General features: G+C 50.7%; 1 protein-coding gene across 2 annotated transcripts in view; it reads left to right on the forward strand.

The window, feature by feature from the left end:
- FBLN7 (fibulin 7) overlaps positions 1 to 21,237 on the forward strand; it is a 44,763-nt gene that overhangs the window by 9,290 nt on the left and 14,236 nt on the right. The window contains exons 2-4 of one of the 2 annotated variants that reach the window (XM_023618733.2): positions 5,472 to 5,552; positions 11,494 to 11,653; positions 15,971 to 16,141. In XM_023618733.2, coding sequence (XP_023474501.2) covers positions 5,472 to 5,552; positions 11,494 to 11,653; positions 15,971 to 16,141 — 412 coding nt within the window. The remainder of the gene's footprint in view (positions 1 to 5,471; positions 5,553 to 11,493; positions 11,654 to 15,970; positions 16,142 to 21,237) is intronic. The other variant, XM_023618734.2, reaches the window with a different exon arrangement.

Raw genomic sequence — 21,237 nt, forward strand, 5'->3', positions numbered from 1 at the left:
GCCCTGATGCCCTCGCGGGCCAGCTCATCCTGGAGGATCCTGTTTGACATCGGACTTGATCCCCTCACCATCTGAGCACCAGCCCTCCCTGCACATGCCACCCTGAGCTGCATCCCAGCCAGCCCCATGCCCGGGCTGCCCCAGGAGAAGCATCTATGTCCTGACTGTTGACAGGGGCCTGACTGTGCCAGTCACTCCCCTGATCCTGATCCATAGGGACGATGGTGGGGCTGCTGGACCAACCTTCCCAAGGCTCGTGCAGCCCCAGGGCCCTGGGGACAACAGGGCAGACTCCCTGGGTGGCTAGAACTTTCTGTGTCCTTTCAAACCCTCCACCAGAGGCTTCCATGCTTCTCAGTAACTGCCTGGGACCTAAAATAAGGGCCATTACACACGTTTCACTAAAGAAAAAATAAGCACCTATAATTTGACAGGATCCAAACCTACCCCTTTCAGTAAGTAAAATCTCTGCCTCCTGGAAGTAATCATTTATTTCCCCTGTGTGTAGGAAACTGGGGTCACTCTGGCAGTCTGGGGACCAGCATCTCCCTAGGGAGGCAGCCTAGATGGGAGATGAGGCCCAAGGAACCCAACCTGGGGCTGGGTCTCCACATAAGACTAGAAGGTGCCCATTGTTCACATCAAAGACTGAAGGGATCAGGGGAGGGAGGTGGCAGCTGGGAGGGGATTCAAAAGTCCCCAAGCTGCTCCATGGCCTCACTGTTGCCATCTGGTTGGCCACTGCCTCAGACACTTCTCTTTATGCTGGAGACTAAGTTATCTCTAGACCCTCAACAGAAGGGGAGGCCGCACTGCAAGCCCAGGAGGAGCCCTTCCCTCTCCTCACCCGGGCTGCGTTTCCCATCTCTGCAGGAAGGGCTGGGGTGGGAGAGAGTGGCCCGTACCTGGGTGTGCTGCCCAGGGAGTTGAGAGAAGCAGGTGATTCCCCACTGATTGGAAGAAAGAGAAAGCGCCACAGAGCTCCAAGGCAGGGGTGTCTGTGTATCAGAGGCAAAAAAGAAAAAAAAAAGGAAAAACTGCATCCGGAGAGGCATCAGATACCTGTCAATCATTTACACTGTAGTGCGAAAACATACAAATATGTTAGTATCACCTGAACATGTCAGTATCACCCTGGGGCTCCTGCAATTTAAGCCTTTTCTCTGATTACATAATTAAAGATTTTATCCTCCCAGAAGGAATCTAGCTAGTAAGATAATGTGCTCATTCAACAACTATGTCTTGAGAGCCTGTCCTGCTGCTGAGCCAGATGCTGTTCTGGGCCTGGGGAGGAAGTGAAGACATGCAGTGCCTGGTCCATGTCCTGGCTCCCACTCTTCCAGGCTGGGTGACCTGGGGCCAGGTCCTGGGGCATACTGTGGGGATAATAGACATCCCCATTTCATGGGATCCTAGTAAGGAGAAAAATGAATGACATTCAAAGAACAGGCCCACAGTAAGAGCTCAGTATGTGTCAGGGAGAGAAAGACGAGGCAGACACAGGCCCTGCTCTCACACAGCCTACCAAGCAGGGAGAGAAAAACAGGACGAACTTGCAGAGTATCAGAAGGTGGACAGCTGAAATGGGGTGCTGTGTTGGAGGGTGGCCAAGAGGCTGTTCCACATCGAGTAGGCAGGTAAGAGCTCTTGGAGGAGGGGACTGCTAAGTGAAAGTGGAAAGAAAGGAGCCTGACTTTCGAGGACCAGGGACAGATTTTCTGGGCAGAGGAAACAGCCAGTGCAAAGGCCCTGAGCTAGAAATGAGCTTACTGAGGTGTGCGGAGAAACACAGAGGCGGTCCAAATATTGGAGCTCCGTGGACAGAAGGTACCTGACCTGGGCACAGTTGGAGGTGACAGGGCTTGAACATATGGCTCTGCAGGCAGAATAATGGCCCTCCAAAGATGTCTATGTTCTTATCCCCAAAACCTGTGAATCTTACCCTGATTTCAGCCCAGTGAGACCCGTGTTGGACTTCTGACCTACAAAACTGTAAGGTAATAAATCTGTGTTGTTTTCAGCAGCCAAGTCGATGTTGATTTGTTACAGCAGCAGGAAGCGAATGCACTGTGTCAGCTGCACGATGAGGAGCCTGCCTTTGTTGTCCTGGGCGGGGAGCCGGCGGCAGGGTTTAAGTGAGGAAGTGCTGCCGTCTGGCCTCTGACCTCTGTCCTTGGGAAGCACAGATTGTGGGAGGGCACGTGAGGACACGGGGAGAACAGGTGGGACACAGGCGCCGTGGTCCAGGGCAGAGTCGTTTCAGTTGTGCTGTGGCCTACCCACCCAGGAACACTTGGGATTTCTCACTAGAGAGAGCAGAAGATGTGAAAGCCCCCACACCTTGTACTGAGCCTTCACAACAATCCAGGTTAGCTACTCTAAGAACAAGGGCTCCCGGGCTCCAAATCTCATGTCCTGCCCCAGCTCACAGTGGTCATTTTGTCCCTCCCATTCGATTTGCCCCTGCTGCCTGCCAGAACCAGGCCCTCTCCCCGCCCTGCCCTCTCTCCCCAGAGTCACGGGCAGGAGACCTGGCTTTCCAGTAAAATCCAGATGTCGATTTTCACAAGCCACATAAATCTTGGATCACGTGTGAATGTGCATACACACATGTGCCACACACTAAAACAACCAGCAACCCAGTGCGAATGTTCCTGGAAGGGTCTGTGTGTGTGCGCGTGTCAGGGGGACTGAAAGGCGCCGCTCACAAACTCTGGGCCTTCTCTGATGCCCTCGTCCTGGTTCCCTCAGGCTGAAAAAAGAAGGCAGACCCTGCTTTCCGAATGGATGGATAGATGCACTGTAGTGCATGGTAGTCCCACCATCTCCCAGCCGGGTGCCCTCAGCCTCAGTTTCTCTAGCTGTAAAATGGAGATAATAACGCCTGCCTCATAGGGCTGCAAGGAGGACTAAACAAGATAAGGATGGTTCTGTTTTCTACATCAGTGCCTGGCCCGTAGTGGGGTCCTTGGTGAATATTTGTGGAATGATGAATAAATGAATGAATGATCAAATCATCGTGTTGTACACTTGAAACTAATACAATGTTGTATGTCACTTATGCCTCAATAAAAAAACATAATATAAAAAATAATAAAAACCAACCAAACAAAAAATAAATGAACGAGAAGATGCAATATATTAAATTTCTTTTCCTCTTTTATTCCCGCTTTATTCTCTAAACTTTCTCTCTCCCATTATATCATATTGGGTTAAATCTCAAAAGGAAAAAAGGACCACGTGCCCCATTTCTGCAGCTGGGAGGTCCTCAGGTTGTGGAGAGAGGGGTGGGGAGAGCCGCAGGGCCAGGTGGAAGAATAAGGTGGGTTTGGGTAGTAAGATGAGTGACATTGTCCTGGGCTCCCACTTACTTCATCCCTTCACTCTTCATTCATTCATTTGCTTGTTGGTTCATTCAGATGAGCATCCGGTGTGTATGCAGAGCCTGTCCTCAGTGACGAGGACTCCAAGTTGTCTGTAACTTGTTTTCTGCCCGCAAGCTTGCAAAGGGGTCAGAGGAGAGGTGACCAGAGGTGACTGTCAAGGCCAGCAAGGGGGTGCTGTAAGACGAGAGGAGTCAGGAAATGGGCAGAGGCAGGTCTTCTGGGGGTTCTCTGCGGACTCCTCTCTAAAGTGGGTCCACCATCCCGTCACATCAGGGTCTGGAGAAGGCGCGCTGGGGTTTGAATCCTGCATGTGTCACTGTGGCCAAGCGACTGCTTGGCTTCCTCGCCCGGGAAGTGGTAGTAATCATGGCGCTCACATTCCAGCATTGTCATGAGCATCTGACGGGCTACTTGTGTGAAGTGTGGTCGCGGTGCTGGCTCTCGTCTCCCACTGTTGTTGTTATCGCTGCCGTGGCCGTTACAAAAACTAGACAGGAAGGGGGCTTGCTGTGTAAACATACAAGAATAGGCAGCCAGCATGGTGAGAGCCCAGATGCCCTGAGCACGCCGGGTGCAGAGCCCTGAAGGGAGGCTCCGGCTGGAAGGCTGTGCTGGTTACTTTTATCTGTCCACCTGGCTGGACACTCAGATATTTGGGCAAACACCAGTTTCGATGTTGCTGTGAAGGTATTTTTTACGTATGATTAGCATTAAATTAGTAGATTTTGGGTCAAGCAGATTCCCCTCCGTAATGGGGGCGGGCTGCATCCAGAAGACTGAGGTCCCCAGAGAAGGAGAAAATTGTGCCTCCTCGGGCTTTGGACTCGACCTACAACACCAACTTTTCCGGGGCCCTAGCCGACCGCATGCCCTGCAGATTTCGACTTGCCAGTCCCCGCAACCGCATGAGCCAATTCCTGAAAATAAATCTGTCGCTCGCTCTCTCTCTCTCTCCAGGATGTGTACATATACACCATACAAGCTCTCGGGTCTGTTTCTCCGGAGAACTCTGACTAATACAAGGGCCTTGGGCAGCTCCCCAAGCGAGATTCCCTCACTTTCCCCGGAAGCGTCCACGTTCTCTCCTCTTCTGTGTGGGTGCTCCTCTTCTATGTTGAGGTCACTGGGATGAGAGAAGTCCGAGTTATAACCTGCCTGTGACTTGGTCTAAAACAAAAATAACTTCTGGAGAAAAAACATGCACGAATTCGACATGACTCAGAGCCGAGGGCTTCAAGCCTTGGCTAGCAGGCACACATTTGGCAAGTGTGCTCGTCCTCTCATAGACCTAAAGGCATCAAAACATCTGTGTTCCCGTTAACAAAACGCTGACGTGACGCATAGCTGTGGCTTAGGAGAAACCGGCGCGAGAGACGGCGCCTCTGAGGTCCGAGGGGTCATCTGTGGCCACCTGAATTGGTCTCGGGGTTCTACCGTCACAGAGGTGGCTCTAGGAAATAGTCACTGTGCCAAGACTGTCACTGTAGGGAAGACCCTTGAGCCAGGTCACATAAGAACAAAAGCCCTGCGGATCCCCTCCTGTGTCCCCACACGCCCCTGGAGCGTCACCTGTGCCCTCAGTGCCTTGAGAGCAGGCTCTGGGTCATGAACTTCATTTATAAATTGAGCCCAAACAGCAAGGAAGCCTGGATGGAGTGGGAAGGGTCAGGCCTACATGTTCTGGCGTGGCGACAGGATGAGCTGGGAGGGACACACATGGTCCTTGTCTGTATCTAGACCTGGGCAAGTAAGTGGGGTCTTGGGGTACAAAATGGCTCTGGAGGCCCACCTCTACTGGAGCGTGGGTCAGTCTCAGAGAAAGGAGCGTTGTTAGCTCTGAGGAGTCACCAGAGTGAATGTTGTGAGAGAATGGGTTAGGGAGAAGATGCACGAGATTTTCCCTGAGGGTGGGGTGGGGTGGATGGAGTATGGTTCTGTGGCCTCCTTCCTCCCAGGAGCCGTAGGACCAGCCCTTCCCACCCCGCAGGTCTCAACTCAGTGTTCTAGAACCATCTCTGCCACCTCCACCGCAGCTTGGGAAGAGCTGGGGGGTGACCTCTGTTGCTACTTCTCTCACTGCTTCAGGTCTTCTCTGCAAACACTGCCGTTGGTCTGGAGTTAGATGAAGCGCCCGCCCCTCTGAAGAAGAGTTTGATAACAGAAACGGTAAATCTTGATCTTTTTCTCCTCAGAGATGGAAGAGTTTCCCTGAATGTCTTTTCTTGGTTCCATTTCAAATAAGTTAATAACTCAAAGAAATGGAAACTATTTTTCATTATTTATTGTCAATGGCCTAAGCCAGGCATGAAGCCAGGTTTTGAAGGGATGGAAACTTATGCCATTTGAGGGGATCTCTTTGAGAAAAATATTAAGAATGAGGGCCCCTTGAGGGCCCTGGAAGAGGCCTGTGAAAGTGGGGGGCCCTGACTCTGCAGCTTCCTCAGCCTCTGGGACCCTGAGGTGGGAAGGGACTGCCCAAAGCCAGCCCTTCACTGTGGCAGGGCCGGACTGAAGTGCAGGTGGCTGCCACCCAAGGTCCGGCCTGCTTCCTGTCCCCCAGCCTTGGAGGCCCTAGAAGCCCCTCACAGTCCCCTTGGGCTGACCTCATCAGGGACAAAGAAGGAGATGCTTCTGTTGGCCCAGAGCGGGAGACAGTGGGGAGTATGGGAGGGGAAGTGGGGAGACAAATGGAGGGGGGCAAGGTGCCCCCTCCCCAGACTGAAAAGAGCACAGAGGAACAGAAGCGAAATCGAGGCCCAGGGTCCGAGGAGTTGCTCTGCTTGTTGACGTGAGAACGATGCCAGGACCCAGTGTGGAGAATAAAGAGCTGACGCAGAACCTGTGTCCTACGGTCCAGCCTGTGCAAGATGATACTTGTGCTGTGGGCACGTGTATGTCATCCAACAGCTGAAACTGAACCAACAGTTAACAGTGGTTGTCGCTAGTCATGGGATTTGTTCTTTGATGTGTTTTTCTGTATTTTGAATCGTTTTGCAGCGAGTATGTTTTATTTTTATGATCAAGCAAAATGATAAAGCTTCCTTGGTTTGAAAAGGGGAAGCAGTTAGGTCCTCAGGCCCTCCCGTGGCCTCATTTGTCCCCGTAATGCAGACCTCTTGAGCACCTGACTTGGTCTGAGGCTTCCAGCCTCATCACCCGACTCTGCGGGTAAACTCAGTTATGCCTGTGCCGAAGTCCGACTCCAGGTGACAGATTCTGAGCATGGCTCCCATGGGCTCCATTCCGAGCACTTTGGGATCAAGGAACTGCCCTGTTACCAGCAGCTGCCACACAGACCCATCAAACCGCAGGTCCAAGGCAAGAATTCTTCCCATTTCCCTGGCCCCCGGCCCTGCCCCCGGCATGCTGGCTTGCCAAGAGCACAAGGATCTTCCCTTTTTTCTCCCCTTGGGAACTTTCTTTTTTCCACCCCAGTTTTACTGAGATATAATTGACACATGATACTGCATTGGTCCAAAGCAGACAACATAATGATTTGGTGTCTGTATATATTGCGAAATGATCACCACAATAAGTCTAGTTAACATCCATCCCCTCACACAGTTACAAATTGTTTTTTCCTTATGAAATGTCTTTTTTTCTTATGATGAGAACTTTTAAGACGTACTCTCTTAGCAACTTTTAAATATACATTCGGCATTATTAACCATAATCGCCATGCTATGCGTTCCACCCCCAGGACTTATTTATTTTATAACTGGAAGTTTGTGCGTTTTGACCCCCTTCACTGGTTCCCCCCACCACCACCACCACTGGCAGCCACCAATCTACTCTTTTCCTATGAGTTTGGTTTTTTTAGACTTCACATATAAGTGAGATCGTACAGTATTTGTCTTTCTCTGTCTGACTTATTTCACTCAGCATAATGCCTTCACGCTCCATCTATCTTGTTGCAAATGGCAGGATTTCCACCTTTTTTATGGCTGAATTATATATGTGTACATAAATAATGCTTTATATGTTATATATAATATATAAATATGTTAGATAGATAGATAGATAGATAGATATAACATTTTCTTAATCCACTCATCCATCAATGGACACAGGTTGTTTCCATGTCTTGGCTACTGAAAATAATGCTGCAATGAACATGGGGATGCAGATATCTTTTCGAGATGGTGATTTTATCTCCTTTGGATGTGTACCCAGAAGTGGAATTGCAGGATCATGTGGTACTTCTATCTTTAATTTTTTGAGGAACTTCCATACTGTTTTCCATAGTGGCTGCCCCAATGTATTTTCCCACCAACAGTGCACGAGAGTTCCCTTTTCTCCACATCCTCGCCAATGCTTATTATCTCTTGTCTTTTTGGTGATGGCCATTCTAACAGACGTGAGGTGATATCTCATTGTGTTTTTTTAAATTGAGGGATATTTAACTTATTATATTAGTTCCAGGCATACAGCATGATGATTGAATATTTGTATATATTGTGAAATGCTCACAGTAAGTCTCGTTAACATCCATCACCACACATAGTTACAAATGTTTTTTCCTCGTGATGAGAACTTTTAAGATCTACTCATTGTGGTTTTGATTTGCGTTTCCCTGATGATTGTGATGTTGAGCACCTTTTCATGTATGTCCATCTATTGGCCATCTGTATGTATTCTTTGGAAAAATATTTATTTCCTCTGCCCACTTTTTAATTGGATTGTTTTTGCTCTTGAGTTGTATGAGTTCCTTATATATTTTGGAGATTAACCCCTTATTAGATAAATGATTTGCAAATATTTTCACCCATTCAGTAGGCTAGCTTTTTATTTTGTTGACAGTTTCCTTTGCTGTGCAGAAACATTTTAGTTTGATTTAAAAAAAAAAGCAGCCCCACTTGTTTACTTTTGTTTTTGCTGCCTTTGCTTTTGGTGTCAAATCCAAAAAATAGTCACCAAGACCCATGTCAAGGAGCTTACTGCCTATGTTTTCTTATAGGAGTTTTATGGTTTCAGGTCTTTTGTTCGAGTCTTTAATACAATGTGAATTGACTTTTGTGTGTGGTGTAAGACAGTGGCCCAGTTTCATTCTTTTTTTTTTTTTTTTTTTTTTTTTTAAAGATTTTATTTTTTCCTTTTTCTCCCCAAAGCCCCCCGGTACATAGTTGTGTATTCTTCGTTGTGGGTTCTTCTAGTTGTGGCATGTGGGACGCTGCCTCAGCGTGGTCTGATGAGCAGTGCCATGTCCGCGCCCAGGATTCGAACTAACGAAACACTGGGCCGCCTGCAGCGGAGCGCGCGAACTTAACCACTCGGCCACGGGGCCAGCCCCCCAGTTTCATTCTTTTGCATGTGGCTCTCCAGTTTTCCCAACACTCTTTTTTGAAGAGACTGTCCCTTCCTCATTGTGTATTCTTGGCTCCTTTATCGTAAATTAATTGACCACATATGCATGGGTTTATTTCTGGGCTCACAAGGCTCTTCCTTGCACTATACTTCGTTCTGTTAACATCACCCCAGCAAGACTGGAGGTAGGGATGGGCCCGGCTTCTGGACCTTTCCTCAGCAAGTGTGCTTGAAACCCGCCATCTCCCTCCCCACCTGGGAGGCGGCCTCAGTGCGTATTGTCTTGAAGTTCTTCCAGCGAGATGAGCACATCTCACCTGTAATGAGCACTTAGAGGGAGAGCAGCTGGTGCCTGGTGTCCACGGGGCAGGTGCGAGGACTCCGGGAAGTGCCCCTAGAAGCAGAGGCCAGTTGTGCCTGGACCTAGAGCACTGAGGTTAGACACACTGGGCTGCCCAGCGGCCACGTGGAACCTGGGCCCCTTTCCCTTCACACACACTGCCCTTCTTTCTTTACTTCCCAGAACCCCATGTCGCCACTCCCAGGTTCCTGGCAGAGGCCTTGGCACTGATCTCTCCCCACTTCAAAACGTAGCCCTTCTGTGCCCCCTGAGCAGCTGCGGCCCAGCCAGCCCTTGCCCAGCTGTCAGGGCCCTGGCCGGCTGGTAGAAAAGGGAGGCAGCTGCTTGCCTGGCTCCATGTGGCGAGGGATGTTTTCTCCACACTCCTTCCCGTCTTCCTGCCCCCACTGCCCAAGCTCCCCAACCTGAAATTTGCACAGGGGTTAGAAATGCACTCCTGTGGGATATTTCGCTTGGGTCCTAGAGTTATCAATCCCTAGTGACAATGAATCACTAAGACCATTTGTCACACGGGGGCATGCAAGGAACAAATGAGACAGGATGAGACAGTCCGTTGGGGCACGGCTGCCTTACGGTGGTGGTGGTGGGCGCTGGGATGGGAGTCAACAGAGTTCCCAGCTCAGCTCTTCTGTACCTAAACCGCATGATTTGGGGCAAGTCGCTTGACTTTCAGCCTCTATATCTTCATCTGTGAAATAGAGACAATCTCAGGCCTTCTTTACAGAGTTGCTGCCAGCCAGTAGTGATCTTTGAAGTAGCAAATACCTCTGTAAACTGTGAAGAAGTTCACAAATGTAAGTCACACATAAGCTATGAAGCCCTCTCTAAAAGCAGCTGTTTTTTAAAGGGAGGGGATGTGGGTGTGGGAAATCAGGTCTGGGTGGGATGGCTGTGCAGTGCTGGGCAGGTACAGGATTGCAGGAGGTCACTGCCCAGCTGCCCCCGAACCTGCGTGAGAAAGACCATGATGGGGGAGGAGGAAGGAAAACAAACAAAACTTGGCTTCCCAGCAATTGCCTTTGGGGCCAGGCCCAGTCAGGCCCTGGTTAGGGTGGAGGCCAAGGAGCCCCCATGGATTAATGAGGTCCAGGGGCAAGTGGGGATTCAGCTCCGTCAAAAGCGTCCATTGAATCAGGCCAGTGAGTCATCTGTTTGGTGAAATCTCCGAGGTGCAGTGGCCTGGCAGCCTCCCTGGGAGTGCGCTGGTGGCTCTGTTTCCACCGTGGTGGCAGCGCACCACTGGTGAGGCCACATGCCTCCAGCCACCCTGCTGGCTTTTAGAAAAAAATTTAAATTACAAAACTAATACTCATTGTAGGAAAAAATTAAGTATAAAATTAGAAATAATCCACAAGTCTAGCTCTCAAGATCACCATCAATATCTTCTTGACATTCTTCTTCTGTAGAGGTCATATGAGCCAGGTTAGACGAGGCAATGCTGAGCTAGCACGCAACCCCCACGTGACCCCCCTGAAGGCCAAGGTGCTATTACTGAATTCACCCCTCCTTTACTCCTTTTCATGTCCCGGCTCTTAAAGACAACTGAGATTGGAAACATTGACATTTTTATCACCAAGTATAATGCTGGGTGTTGCTTTAAGTTAGTCTTCATCATAATAAGCACGAGCTTCCTTTTTGTCTTTGCTGAGGAAGACTGGCCCTGAGCTAACATCCGTGCCCATCTTCCTCTACTTTATATGTGGGACGCCTGCCACAGCCTGGCTTGCCAAGCGGTGCCATGTCCGTACCCGGGATCTGAACCAGTGAACCCTGTGCCGCTGAAGCAGAACGTACAAACTTAACCGCTGTGCCACTGTGCCAGCCCCAACTTTTTGTTTTTTAAGCTTTTTAAAAATCATCAGAACTAGGTGCTGACTTTGATCGGATGCTTCTTTCACTCTATTTCTTCTCATTTGCCCTGTTATACTTTCAAAAGTCTAGGAACCACTGGGCATTCCTGTTTTGCTTGTTTTATAGGCTTTATCATCCATCTGCTTTTAAAATGTCCAAGGGAGAAAGAAAGAAAAAATTCACCAAGGCCCAGATTTCAGAGCACTAATTTAGAGAGAAGAATTAGGAAGTAACAGACTGTTCATTATAAGGCACTTTGTGTTCAAATCATTGTTCAGCTACCCAATCATTTAGAATCATCAATTCTGCCCTTTGCTCTGAAAATGGGAGTTTCGTTTTTGATGGGGGTGAAGTGGGGCTACCATGTGTGTGCTTGGTGCCATCGTTTGGGGACCTAACTCGACAGATGGTGCCGTCCAGCTGGAACACTGGGCAGGGAAGGACGCCCGGTGAGGCCACCTTCACATTGTGCTTAGTGACCCACAGGGCTGTTTGGGCTCCGGGGCGCGGGTGACTTCTGGAAGCCCCCGGTGAGCGTGTGGGACTGAAGCAGCCCCAATGGCGGGTGATGGTGACTTTTTCTCTCCCCAGAACTGTCTCAACAAACAGCAGCTCCTGACAGCCATCCGCCAGCTGCAGCAGCTCCTGAAGGGCCAGGAGACGCGCTTCGCCGAGGGCATCCGCCACATGAAGAGCCGGCTGGCTGCGCTGCAGAACTCTGTGAACAGAGTGGGCCCCGACGCCCCCCCCGGTGGGTCCCCAAGTCGGCACCCTGACTGCAGCCACAGGACACTCAGGCCCTTCACCTGTGGGTCCTCTCCCCATCCGACCTGCCCACTCCCCACCACCCGCCACCGTATCTCGCGGTGGATTCCCAGGCCTTTCCCTGCTTCTCCCTCAATCTGGGGCCCATTTTTAAACTCTGGTTGGTAGGGGGTGCGAGGTGAGTGTGTTGAAAAAGCGTCTGCCAGCTGTCTTGTCCCCCTGTCTGAATGTCACCCATTTCCTCTTAGACCTTTTCATCCCAGGCTTAACAGTTCGCATGTCTACATATTGTCTTTAGAGAACTGCTGAAAGGAACCACTTTTACAGCATGAGCTTCTTCCCCCTGCCCCGTCCCCTTCCAGCCAGACTCCAGTTGGCTCCATTTTAAAAAAATGTAATAGGCTATTTTTTTGAGCAGTTCTCAGTTCACAGCAAAATTGAGCAGGAAGCACAGAGGACTCCCACATACACGTTCCCTGAACACACACGCAACCTCCCCCCATCAATGCCCCGCCCCAGGGTGGCACGCCTGGGACAGTCAGTGAACCAACACTGGCTTCAGTTTTTCAGGCCTGAAAATTAGTCCTGTGACATGAGTCCCCCATTAGAGCCAGTGGGATGGGAGGGAGGGGCTGCTAATGGCAAGGCCCGCTTGTCTGGTGAGGTTACAGTGGGCCCCCCAGACTCCCTCCTCTGAGGGAGGACTCTCACAGACACTGGGGCCTTTTCCTGGTTGTTCCAGTAACGGCTGTCACATTGTCGAGGCCCAGAAATGGGCGGCTGGATTTCCTTTGGCTTCTCCTCAGGGTGATGGGGGTCTCAGGTGGGAGGTCCTCCTGTCATTCTAAGTCATGTGCCTCTGGAACATCTGAGGTCATTTCCTCACTTAAGACACATTCCTCAAGGGCCTTCTTTGCTGTGTGAGATGAAGTTTCCTGGGGAAGGCGTTGGATTTCCTACCTGAAAAGGAGATTCTGGAGGCAAATCCAGAGCCTCCGCAGCCCTGAGTCGACTCCTGTTTTCCTTGGCTCGTCCAGTGCAGAACGAGGCCTACCTGCCAGATTTCCTCACGCTTTCCGGGCGCTGTAAGGCCCCAGCCCTCAGTGGGGCTCCTTATAGCCAGACTCCGAGAAGCGAGCAGGACATCCTTCCTTTCTGCTACAGGTGGGGAAACTGAGGCCGAGAGAAGTGAGTTAGCAGTTGTAGGGCCTAGATCTGGTGATTTTCTTCTCTTTTTTTGCTGCTAGAGGCTCAACTCCAGAGATCCTTTCTGTTTTCTGGCATCGGAGCTGCGTGCAGTCCCTGGGAGTTTCAAAGAAGAACCTACAGGAGATAATTTATAAAACTTCCCTGCCCACGTTAGGGGCCTCAGTCCACTAGTACAGACAGAAAGGTAGTTGTTGTTAAACTACTAATCCTCACATCCCCAGATTCAGGGTCTTTCTTCCATGCACCATGCAAGATTTTCTAAAGTGGCCAATTCTCTATTTGAAAAATTGCCACGGTGTGGTGTCTCTCCCCTCTGTGGGACACAGGGTTGGGGTAGGGGGCAGGCAGCTGTCAGCATCCTGCCTGTGCCTGGGGAAAGCCAGCGCTGCCCCCAGATCAAATTGCAGACAGTGGGAAAATTATCTTTTGCTTTTCTTTTGCAAGGGCATTTGCGGGGAGTCCGGAAGAATAATGTCTAGTCCTGCAGAATTCTGGAGCTTCCTCTTTCTGGCTTCTGATCTGAGTATCTCCCTCTATTTTCCCGGCCTTTCTTTCCTGGGAATGTCACGACTGATCAGCTTCAGGCTTCTCCAGGCAGCCTCATCCCATTCCTGTTCCCAAATCGCCAGGCTTGCTCCACTGCTGATCTCATTCCTTACACATTAACCTCATTCTGGAAGGTGCAGGAAGCTTCCCTGTGGCCGTGTAGACTCACCAGGATGTGCTCACAGTGGAATGAACCAGCCAAGGGGCACATCCTTCCACCACTGGACAGAAGCCTTTGGCTCCCATTTGGGAAGTGACTGCCAACTGATTTTTATTTAACCCGTATCCATTCCTTAGTCCCACTACCCTTCACGGAGTGCCTGCTCTCTGCCAGTTGCTGCTTAATCTGTTCAGGTGCGACTTACCTGTGAGTTGCCCTAGCAGGTGATTTTTCTTTTTTGAGAGTTGGAAAGATTTCTCATGCCCAAATAGACACTGCTCCTTTCCCTCAAAGCATTTGAATCCTATTCAGTACAATAAAGTAGTAAATTTTTAGAGAGCTATAAAGCTGGCTATGGGCAGGGAGCGAGGCCGCAGCCTGGGAGCGCCCCGCCTTCGGGGTGGGAGCTGACCCTCACTTCCTCCTCACAAGCTTCTCACCACTGGGGCTGAGCCAGACGTTTGTGAGGCAGCAACGGTCACGTGTTCCCAACAACCCGAGGGCACTGAGATCCCGGAGGGGCCCGCCCCCTCCCCAGGCCAGGCTGCGTGGCTGCTGCAGGCAGGACACGGGTGGGACGCGTGGGCAGGGCCCCAGCGGCCGCCTGCTCCCCTGAGCCACGTGTGGGCAGATGTTCCCCGCGTGGTGGACACCGTGTGAGTCTGTCCCTCGCTGCAGCCTATACGGTTGAAGCAACAGCTTTGCTTTCATGTCTAAAACCCTAAAAGTATCTTTACAAAGGACACTTGGAACTTACTTTAAAGCGTTTCAGAAGTAGCTCTGAGGTTCCGACCAAATGAAATCCAGTCCGGAGTGTGGGCGCGCTCTGGTCAAACAAGTGCCTGGCCGGTGTGGCCCTGGGCTGCAGGTAGAGGAGGCACAGGGCTCCTCGGGCTCTCTGCAGCCCACGAGGGCCCTCAGGAAACCTGGTGGGTTCTGCCTGCACCGCCCAGCCAGGGCTCAAGCCATCTCCCTCCACTCCCGGCTCGCCCCGATCTGAGCCGCCTTCCTCATGCCCCCCGTGTTGTGTCCCTTCCCTTCCCCTCTTGCACCTGACGCTGCACAGTCAAGCTGCAGCCAGAGTGCGGCTGTTAACGTGCGAGTTGGTCACTTCATGCCTCAGCTCAGACACTCCAGTGGCGCCATCTCACGCAGAGAGCAAGCTGCTTGGCCTTTTGTTTCCTTTCCGATGCCCTGTGCAGCTGTGCTCTCTTGCCCCGTGGTGCCTCTCTGACTTCATCCCCAACTACCTTCCAGCTTGTCCGCTCACAGCAGCCACTGCGGTCTCCTTTATGTTCCTCACACCTGCCAGGCACTCTCCCATCTCAGGGCCTTTGCTCTGGCTTGTTCCCTCGGTGACCCTCAGCTAACTGCCTGGTGATGCCATTGCATTCTTCTGCTCTGCTGCTGTGAGGCCGACTCTGACCATCTGTTCACAGTGGCGCCCCTCCTCTGGCACCCCCAGCACTATTCCCTACTTTCATTTTCTACATGACACTTGTCACACTCTGCCACTTGCTTATGGATCTTGGTTATCGATTGTCTCCCCTGCTAGAAGGGGCTTCCTGAGAGCTGGGTTTTGTCAGTTTTGTTCATTGATTATCCCAAGTGGCTAACAGAGTGCCTGGCAGATAGTAAGGACTCAATAAATAATTTTTCGTTCATTTGTTTGGTCAAGAATTACTTATTGAGCACTCACCATATGCCAGGCATGGGGCAGGTGCCGGGGATGCAGCAGGGACACAAGGCAGGCGTCATCCTTGCCTTCTCGAACTGCATTCTCAGGGAGAAGACTGACGCCAATAAGCTATCTCCAATGGTTACAAAGGCGAGGAAGAACGCAAAGTGAGCTCACAGGATAGAGGGTCTAGGCGGGGTGTTAGCCAGGCACGTGGTCAGAGAACACTCTGGGAGGTGGTGGCATTCAAGTTGAGACCTGAAGAGCGAGGAGGAGCCAGAGATGAGAAGTTCCTGAAGAGAACATTCCAGCAGAGAGAACAAGAGCCGAGGCCTGGAGGTGGAGCCGAGGCGGGCCTGTTCTGGAGGCCTGGGAAGCCCAGAGTGGCTGGAGCTGGGAGAAAGCAGACCCGTTGGGTGGGTCAGCCACCCCTGCGGGGAGTCCCAGCTCTGACCCTCCCTCGCTGCAAGGCCCTGGGCACAACGCTCGGTGTCTCTGAGCTGCGGTCTCCTCGTCTTTCACTAAGAGGGCGTGTATTGTATTACCCATGCCCAAGAGTGCTTTGAGGATTCCACGAGACATCGCATTTAAGATGTCTGGCCCAGTGCACAGCCTGGAGTAGGCACTTAACAGAGGGCACTTAAAGATGAGCAGCCTTGTAATCAAGACTGACGTCTAAATGGCTGTGGTCCTTTCTTTTTTCCTTACAGTTTCCTGCCCTGCTCTGAATGCCCCTCTGGATGGCAGGAAGTTTGGAAGCAAGTATTTAGTGGATCATGAAGTCCATTTTACCTGCAACCCCGGGTTCCGGCTGGTTGGGCCCAGCAGCGTGGTGTGTCTTCCCAATGGCACCTGGACGGGGGAGCAGCCCCGCTGTAAAGGTACAGTCCCTCCTCCCCAGCCCCCTGGGCTGGACCCATTGAAGCCCAGCAGGGGTCCACTGGGTAGCAAGGGTCATTTCGTGGGACACTTTCTGCCTGATTCCTCCACCATTCGTCAACTGAGGCCAATGTGTCTGATGACTCATCTCCACACCAGGCCTGGGCTGGCCTCTATCTGCATGAGCTCACTAAACCTTCCCAACAATTTAGTCTTGTTGTGCATATGGGGAAATTGAGACACAGAGAGGTGAAGGAACTTGCCCAAGGTCACACAGCAGGGGACAGGCTGAGCTGATGCACACTCTGACCCCAGAGTCTATGTTCCTTAACGCCTCACTCTGCTCTTACCGACATCGGGGTACTTCTGTGGGTTGGGGGGAAAGACAAGAGGGAGGGATGCAGGGAAATATTCCTCATGGCTGCTCTGTCCTGGGGCTGCAGTTTGTTTGTGAGGCTGCTGGTGACCTGTAGAGTTGAGGAAATTCCTCAGGAGTCCTTTGTGTCTGTTCTGCCACTTGGTGTAGACAGGCACCGGGAGAGACCACTGATATGAGAGGGAGGCATGGAAAGACTTCTCTTCTGTCTGCAGTAGGCTTGAAAACAGTACCTTCTTGATGTAGAGGAAAATTGGACTTGGCACGCATAATGTGTTGGCTTTCCAAAAATCTATGGTCAAAAAATCTTGCATACCAGTCATTTTTAGAGCAGGGTTCATGGGATGTCTGCTGGGGCAGAATGTCCACGATTTTAACCCAAGAGTTGTAGGAGAAATGTAAATATTACATAAGTAAGTAGGTTGTGAAGAGCAGCATGAGAGGACTTTGAATGAATAAATAACTTGAAAACATAAAGGAACATCGACAATATGCCATCTCTAGAGATGAGTGTGGATTGACATGAGAAGCACAGGGCAACCAGAACCACAGTCATGGAGCTCGACTTCCGTTTCCCATTTCCTGGGAAGAACAATGGTTCTAAGATCTAATGGTTCTAATGGTTCCAGCTCTCAGACCCAGCTGGGAACCAACCAGGAAATATGAGCCATGTCACGTGCAAACACACCAGGGAAATGCCAGTGTCTGGATTTACCCTTGACCTTGAAAGATCTCCATCCAGGTTAAGCACCTTGTGGGTGATAAACTATGGCAGCAAAGGGGGGACCACAACGACATTGTATTTTCATTGCTTTGGCTCTCTGTATTTTTAACTTACACATTGCGTTACAGACCCCAGTTGATTTCGTTCTTGGAGCGCTCAGGTGCCTCTGATGGCCACATCATCCTCCACCACAAACAGTACTGGCAAGGTCTTCTGACCTCCCCTTGCCTCTGGGCCACCTCTCTGGGGCTGGAGTTGGGGGCAGTTGGCTGTATGCTCACTTCCTTTGAACCGAGTGCTGCTCTTCAAAAGGGCTACAGCAGCCCACACTCCCTGGCAGTCTGCAGGCAGAAACACATTTTATCCATGTGTGGAGCTCAGGGATTGGCCACACATTCTGTCCTCAGTGGTGAGATACATGTAGAGTGAGCACCATGAGGTTTAAATGCAAAGATGAGTCTGTCAGAGAAGAGAGCTGAAAGAATGCAGTTTTAGGCAGATAGGTAGGAAACATCAGAGGCTCAGGAACAGTCTTAAGAAATGACTTGAGCAAAGGAACACGCCATTGGTTGACAATGGTGGGGACCCAAAGCACTCTCCATGGCCCAGCTCCATCTTAGCAGCTTGAATAGGATGCCTTCCCAGAGGATGCTGGGTGTGTCTGCCCGCTTCCCTCTTGAACGTGCATGCATCAGTTATGTATTAGCGCCTGGTCCCCCAGCAGCAGGATCCTCTCAATGGGAAAGAGGGTCCTACTGAACCAGGACTTGTGTGGGGGGTTCTCAAACTTTCAGGTGCTCCAGAGTCACCCAGAAAGCTTGTCAAAGGCAGGCTCTGAAGCCTCAAAACATCTACTGAGTTGGGTGAGATTTTTATAGATGAGACTCGGGAAATCTGCAATTAGATTCCGATGATATCTTAATTTTGAGAAACACCATTTTATAGGTTCTTGCCACTGCCAGAAACAGAAAGGAAACTGAACATTTGGAAGTGCTGATGTATTTTGGGTCCTAACCAATCTGAATGGCTGCCTGCCATAAGCCAACAGTAGGTCATGTGCTGACTAAGCGTGTGTCAGCCCTGGCCAGGTGAGCCATACCTGTGCGTGCTCTCTTACACCTGCACTGACATTTTGGGCAGGGAAGGCCAAGCTAGCCCTTACAAGGATCAGGGCACCCGTCCCCCTGAGCAGTCCCCTTTCCTGGGTTGTCGAGGCCAGACTTTCCCTGGAGGACCTCTGCCAAGTGTGGCCAGCAAGTCTCCTGACCTTTCCCATTGTCCGACCCAGTGTTCCTCCTGTTCTTGCCCTGGAACTTACCAGCTCATTCCAGATTTGCTGTGTGTTCTTTGTCTCCCCTTCCCCCCAGCCTCCTTCCTGGCCATTTTTCTTTCTTTCCTGACCTCCACCCCAGAGGCCTTCTTGGTGCAGCCCACCCTGGACTTCTACTAGTGCCATATTTACTATCGAAAATCTGGGAAGGATTGGCTCAAGGAACAAGGTTGTGGCCAGTCCACACTGAGATCTTAGATGGATATTTTTCATCTTTAAGTGTAAACAGGGCAGGGGAGTTCACCCTTTGGTGGTGATGGAACAAAAACACTGTGTGTCACAGCCACGGGGCTCAACTGGCTGCTGGACATGATCTCTCCCCAGGTTAGTAGACAGTGTCTGCATTGACGCTTCTGTTCTCAGCAGGAATTTATTTGATGAATGGATGTTCTCTCCAGTAAGGTGCCACCCAAGCCTGCCAAGAGGGAGAGAGAAAAAGAGCTTCTGTCTGCTATTTGGTGACCAGTGGTGACAGTGTTAGCAGTGCAGGCAGGACAGGGGCTGGAGTTCAACAATCTGGTGGACCCTCCCACCCCCAGGGTGGTTCTAGAATCTTATCAGCAGCTACTGTGTGCATCCCCTTCGTTTTCCATATCAGCAGTCTTAGTCACTGTGTTTTGTGAACACAGGGGGGACAATAATCTTTTTAATCACGGGAGTCATGTCAAGATCCAAAATGTCAGTGTCAATGAAAAATGTGGCAGCTTCTTAATAGCTGCCCCTCCCCCCATCCCTAGTCAACTGCTTCGGAGGAAGGCGATGAACCCAACTTGGCATAATAGGAAATTACACATGATTATGCCATTAAAAAACCCAGTAGGCAGAGGTAGGCTCTAGAACTCCAGAATGGAAAGCAGCCACTTGGCTTCCCAGATTACTTCTCTTTTATTGCCTTCTTTCTCAGAAGGGCGTGTTTTTAAGATCTGAAGTTTTCTGAATTGGGGAGGACCATAGCCACAGGCCTTGTCCCTTTGACAACATGGGTAACCAAAGAGAAAACTTGAGAGAAATAAATGGCTTTGTCCCTTACCACCATGCTGGGAAAAAAGAACTATTTTTATTGGTCATCCCCGCCGCCCCCCCTTTATTAACCTTCATTCATTCATTTAGCTAATTTTCATTGAGCACCATCTATGCACAAAGCATTGTTCCAAGTACCAGAGATTCAACACTGAATCTCAAGACACTGCCCAACCTCGTGTGGCTCACATTCTAAGGCGGAAGCAAACAGGTAGGCGAACACAAAGGTCAGTGAATAGACATTTGTGGTCATTGCTTTGAAGGGATCGAAGAAGGGACTGGGGACAAACACCATGGGGGTGAGGAACAGCTAAGGGCCTCTCTGAGGCCAGGACAAGGATGCTGAGACCGAAGGCATGAGTGGGATCTAGTCATGTGGCCATCAGGTGGGTGGGTGGCACATGGAAGACACCATTCCAGGCAGAGGGAATAACATGTGCAAAGGCCCTGATGAAGGGAAGAATTTGACATGCTTGAAGAAATGAACAAATAAAATAGAGAACCCTGTTGCTGGAACAACATGTGAGTTGAGAGTGAGCCAGGAGAGGCGGAGAGACACCAGGCCAGTTTGTGAAGACATGGAGGCCATGCAGCTGGTAGGATTTTAGTTCCAAGCACAACAAACAGGTTTAATAAGGAGGTTTAAGAGGTGGTGATTGGATGTGCATGCCGCCGCCATGTAGGGAATGTACTGGCAGTGACAAGAATGGGAGCCGGGAAGCCACTTAGGTGGCTGTTGGAGAAGTCCAGGGGAGAGATATGGCAGGGGAGATTGAAAGAAAAGTTAGAGATAGAACTTGCTGCTATCCCAGGCGGGCTGTGAGCACAGAAGAGAAGTCAAGGCTCCCAGACTCCGCTGTGGGTGACAGGGTGCATGGTGTCACTTGCAGAGATAATGACGACTGAGCAACAGATGCAGGTTTCTGTCTAAACAACCTGTGTGTGAGTCATTGTTCAGAATTCCATTCTGGACACGTTAAGTTAAAAAGTCTGTGCGACATCCTAGTGGAGATCCATTAATTCAACCTGTGGAGATCCTTGAGCAGAACACTGTGCACCGGTTATCTGTTCCAAGGGAGCAGACAGTCCACTGGTTACCAATCCCAGCGAGGACTCCAGACACTTCTGCCCACTGCATCTTGGCCTCGGAGTCACCAAGGAAAACACAATGCAGTTGGGCCCTGGATGGAACAACGCTTCACTCACATAGAAAAGAGACAGAGCAAGATCTGCTCCAGTGATGTGTGTTGGACCCATGGCCAGTGGGTCTCTCTGTGCAGCCAACACAGGGCAAATTGCCTGTGTATACGCTTCTCATGCTGCAGGGGAAGGACCCAACCCCTTCCCCATGGAGTCTGAAATACCGAAAGCTGAGGGTGTGCCTGAGGGCCACTGACATACACACTAAAGCAGAACAAAAGAGCGCTCATTGAATTTGAAATAGGGAAAGAACTTCCTACACAAGGTGTAAGCCCAGCCCAGGCTGTGTGGCTCTTCATCTCACGTTAAGGAAGTGCTCCAGGCCCAGGACCCATTCTTATTTGGCCAAGTGAGGGTGGGAGGACCACATGCATGAGGCTGCCTTTCCCAACAGAGATGTCCGGTGGACGGATGGATAGAAAGTCTGGAGCTTGAGGGCGAAGGAGGG

This window comes from Equus caballus, chromosome 15, assembly GCF_041296265.1.
Source record: "Equus caballus isolate H_3958 breed thoroughbred chromosome 15, TB-T2T, whole genome shotgun sequence".
NCBI lineage: Eukaryota > Metazoa > Chordata > Mammalia > Perissodactyla > Equidae > Equus > Equus caballus.